Raw genomic sequence first — 3,904 nt, 5'->3', positions numbered from 1 at the left:
TGCACATATGGTTGTGCCCAATAAGATGATCCATCCATCTTGACATTCCTTCATTTTTGATTTTCCCACAATTTGAGATTCTCATGCAGTCTCCAAATGGACACCTCAAAATACGTTCTCCTAAAATACAAGGGCGCTCGCCTCCTTCTCCTACTAAAAGACTATATAATAGACACAGTGGTGAGTTGTAGAGTTCTATCATCATTGCTTTTATAACTAACTACTCTAGCGGTTGGAAGAGGGCTTCCAAAAAAAGGTGGTGCAGGTGGTAAGTTTCTGGTTGGTAGTTCTTGGATGGGAACTCATTTTTGCCTTTTGTAAGGTAAAGGAGTATGGGGTTCCATGTGGGTTCAAGATGGAAAAAGTTTTCTAGATAAAAACGACCCAAACTATGATTCTGACCAGGACCCTTCTGTTCTCTTGGAGGAAATCGACTTATCCTATGTCGATAAGGAGCTGACCCAAGAAACCTTTGAGGCTACCAAGGACTTGGATGAGTCTGAAGAATCACAGAAGAACAGAGTATGATGATAACTTTTTCAGCTGATATATTATTATTTGTTAGCTCAAGTCGTCAGTTCGGGCATTGTTGTTGTTTCAAATTGCGTCAGTCCGTTGTTCAATAAAATCTATTACAAGTCCAGAGCACAATATGATTTTGAAAATACTTGATATGTATTTATACATGATTCATTTCCAGTGCTTTTCCAAAACATGTCTATTTTGATTAGGGTATTGGTGATGCAGCTGTTGAACTGGAGAAAGCCTTCCAACAAGTAGTTGCTCCCACAGATATTGTTGATTGGTCTCTTTGTCATTCTCTTTGCATAATGACCGGAGCCATTCATCATCTCCAGTATAACTTTGTTCTTGCATGTCATTTTGTTTCAAAAATGATATTTTCTCTCGATAAGTTGGCATATGAAAACCAAAGGATGGCTCATTGTTCACAACAGGAAACCTTGAATGGTTAAAAGATTGGAAGAAAGTTCGGTCCATGTCTCGAGGCAATAACGATATTGGAACCTTGTTTGATGTCTCTAAAGAATTCTTTGTGATGGAAGGAAGATTGGATGGATATGACGCAGAAGAAGGAATCATTCCATTACGAGAAATATTCTGTAAAGTTTCTCTAGTCAAATGGTTTTTCATTTGAGGTTCGTGATAAACAATCGTAGCTCCATCCACTTCCATTTCTTGACCCAGTTTTGGAACCTCTGGAATGTTAAGTATCTCATCCTGAGACTTTAAGTCGGGGAACTGACATGGAATGCGTGGATATTCTGCTTCATGTTGATCAAAAGTATTAGTAAATGAATTGCCTGTATTAGAAAATTTGGCTCCTTCAAACTCGTTCCACGAATCAATATGGAAATCTTTACGCAATGAAATATCAGCTGGGCGATATGATTTCATAAGTGATCCTTCCACCTTCCCTGACTGGAAATGAACAGATCCTACGACATTGCCATTATTTTCGTTTACATGAGTAAAACATCTCAGGGGTGAGACCACTGTTAGAGAGCCAAATCTTATTCGTAGCTCTCTACAACTTGAATCTTCACTCCATTCCAACTTTTGCATGGAGTTGTCCATGGCATTTTCTGTAGCAGACTTACAAGAGACATGATTCTCTACAAAATACGTGGGACAAAGTCTATCCTTGCAGTCCCTGATGTGTTTATCCCGCCTGGAATACTGTATATGGCTCCTACTATTTGATGAGGCTTCATGGCATTGTTTGCTTTTATCTAATTCTTCTTTCGGACTGGCTTTCCAATATAATTCTCTTCTTTTAAAACTAGGAGAGTCCAACAAATGAATGATGCCTTTGTTCCAGTTATTTCCATTGCTATCGTCTGTTTCCGAGTTCACATATTTTTCATTACAAGTGTTCACTCTGTCTACAACTTTCTCTTTCCTTCTCCATATTCTTTTGTTAGCTTTGTTTTGATGTTTAGAGGAGTTTGGGATACTGTTATTATAGCAGTCTTCTTTCAGTGGAACAAGCCGCTTGTCTATGGGTTTCTCTATTCTCGACTGATCATTCAGAACATGTGAATAGCCTGTGAATCTTCCTTCTTGTCGCTTAAGATTATGCTTCTCTGCCTTGTTGGGCCTTTTGTTGGTTTTTGAGAACTTTTCTGGTTCTTTTGCACAATTCCCATTATTCAACTGATTCGTAGTAAAGTATGTGAAACAACGATCCCTCTTAGAAACCTTTTGCCAGCTATATTCTTTTCCTAAACATAAAATATTGAGCAGAAAGCCGATCAACACACTCCAGCGTCACCTGCCAAAAGTCTTTCTATTGCAAGTTCCAAGTCCTGGTTACACGCAGCAAGAGCGTCTATTGCTTCTTCCTCGGATACAGTGCATACTTCTAAAATCTGTTCTACTATTTCTTTCTTTGGCTTTGTTTGTCCCATTGCTAAAGTTGGCAACATAGCCGGTTTGAAACCTCAGTCGATGGGAATTTTTTGCTTCCCGCCCACGATATTTTCAACTTTTTATATACCATTGTTGTGGATCCTATTTGTATCATGTGTCGTATAGAATATGAAAATACAAAATTTTCAAGCACTATCGATACAACCATTGTTTCCTATCGTATATTTCCATTCAATGCAACATCTTTTATCACAGCAAGATAATACAATTGTCCGTGGTAATCTTCAACTTTATTTTTCTACTTGAAGACCTTGGATAATGATCCTAATGCCCTAAAGATGACTGCCTTTTCAACCATAGAATAGGGAGCCATTTCAAAGTAATATCTTGCGATATTCTCAACTGTGTTGTTCAAAAGCAAAACGATATAGTGTCTATCACGAAATGGTTACTCTCGACTAGTTTTGCTATTGTCCACTTTATTGCTTTCTTTGTTTCTCGCAACCTCTATTCACGTTGGAGAAGAAACTTTCTTGCCATTCAGCCAAATTACACAACGATACGGTGCAACTAAGGTAGCATGACACTCTTGATATTTCATAGAGCTATTCAATATATATATATATATATGTATGTGTGTGTGTGTGTGTGTGTGTAAGAGCCATTCGACCAATTCCAACGCCGCCGCCTTGGAAAAATCTCTTGCAAGAGAAGATGACGAACTGATTTTCATTCGGCCACCGATGAAGGGAGAACATCTTCATTTCTAGAAATCCGTCAACAGGACTTCCCTTTCGATGTGGAAAGGGGAATTCTTGAGTGCAAGTGAAAAAGAATTCTAGAAATCTCTACTAGTTGATTTAAAAGGAAAGTTGTAAATGTAAGTTGATTCTTGAAATTATTGTTTGAGAATGACAAGCAATAGAGATAAAGTAGGTGTTGAAACTATCGAAGCTGCTGCAGCAGAGAGTTATAAACCAAAAGGCGGCGGCAATGATGAAGCGAATGTTTTACAAAACATAGAAGGAATGAACTTGGAAGACTTTGAAGAACAACTGAAGGATGTGAGTTCCTTAGAAGATGAAATTCTAACCGAGGAGGAAAGACTGCATCCTTGGAAACAAACTCCTAGACTATTCATTCTGGTTGCTTTCGCAGCTTTAGGTGCTTTTATAGTAGGAGTTGACATATCGCTAGTGAGCGGTGCTGAAATACAGTTCATGTACAAATTCAAGATAGCCAATAAGACCAATCTATTGGGTTTAACTACTTCCGCTACTACTCTCGGTGCATTGGTGGGCTCTATGGCGGCTATTATTCTCAATGATAAGATCGGTAGAAGAGGTACTTTGCTGATTGCTGGAGTATGGTCAGTAGGATCAGCATTATGGGAAGCTTTGGCTCCTTCTTGGGCAATGTTATTGGTTGGTAGATTGATGTTGGGTATTTCTATGGGAATGATATCCAGCACAGTTCCTATTCTCTTAGCAGAAGCCGTTCCTACTGCCATTCG

General features: G+C 38.7%; 3 protein-coding genes across 3 annotated transcripts; 2 read left to right on the top strand and 1 right to left on the bottom strand.

Moving 5' to 3' along the window:
• Positions 1-54: 54 nt before the first annotated feature.
• On the top strand, positions 55-659 carry Gasu_65230 (MA3 domain-containing protein). The gene is made up of 3 exons (XM_005702282.1): positions 55-180; positions 230-268; positions 323-659. The coding sequence occupies exons 1-3, from the start codon at positions 84-86 to the stop codon at positions 526-528; spliced, it is 342 nt and encodes a 113-aa protein (XP_005702339.1). The 5' UTR covers positions 55-83; the 3' UTR covers positions 529-659.
• A 4-nt stretch (positions 660-663) lies between these two features.
• Positions 664-2,444, bottom strand: Gasu_65220 (uncharacterized protein). The gene is made up of 2 exons (XM_005702281.1): positions 2,294-2,444; positions 664-2,243 (listed from the first exon to the last, which is right to left on the bottom strand). The coding sequence occupies exons 1-2, from the start codon at positions 2,427-2,429 to the stop codon at positions 691-693; spliced, it is 1,689 nt and encodes a 562-aa protein (XP_005702338.1). The 5' UTR covers positions 2,430-2,444; the 3' UTR covers positions 664-690.
• An 820-nt stretch (positions 2,445-3,264) lies between these two features.
• On the top strand, positions 3,265-3,903 carry Gasu_65210 (MFS transporter, SP family, sugar:H+ symporter; the record flags this gene model as incomplete). The annotated part of the gene is made up of 1 exon (XM_005702280.1): positions 3,265-3,903. A coding segment is annotated over exon 1 (601 nt), but the record flags the coding sequence as incomplete, so codon positions are not given.
• Between the last annotated feature and the right edge of the window lies 1 nt (position 3,904).

The sequence above is a fragment of the Galdieria sulphuraria genome (genome assembly GCF_000341285.1).
Source record: "Galdieria sulphuraria unplaced genomic scaffold scaf_303, whole genome shotgun sequence".
Lineage (NCBI taxonomy): Eukaryota > Rhodophyta > Bangiophyceae > Galdieriales > Galdieriaceae > Galdieria > Galdieria sulphuraria.
This window is presented reverse-complemented; position numbering and strand designations above follow the sequence as displayed.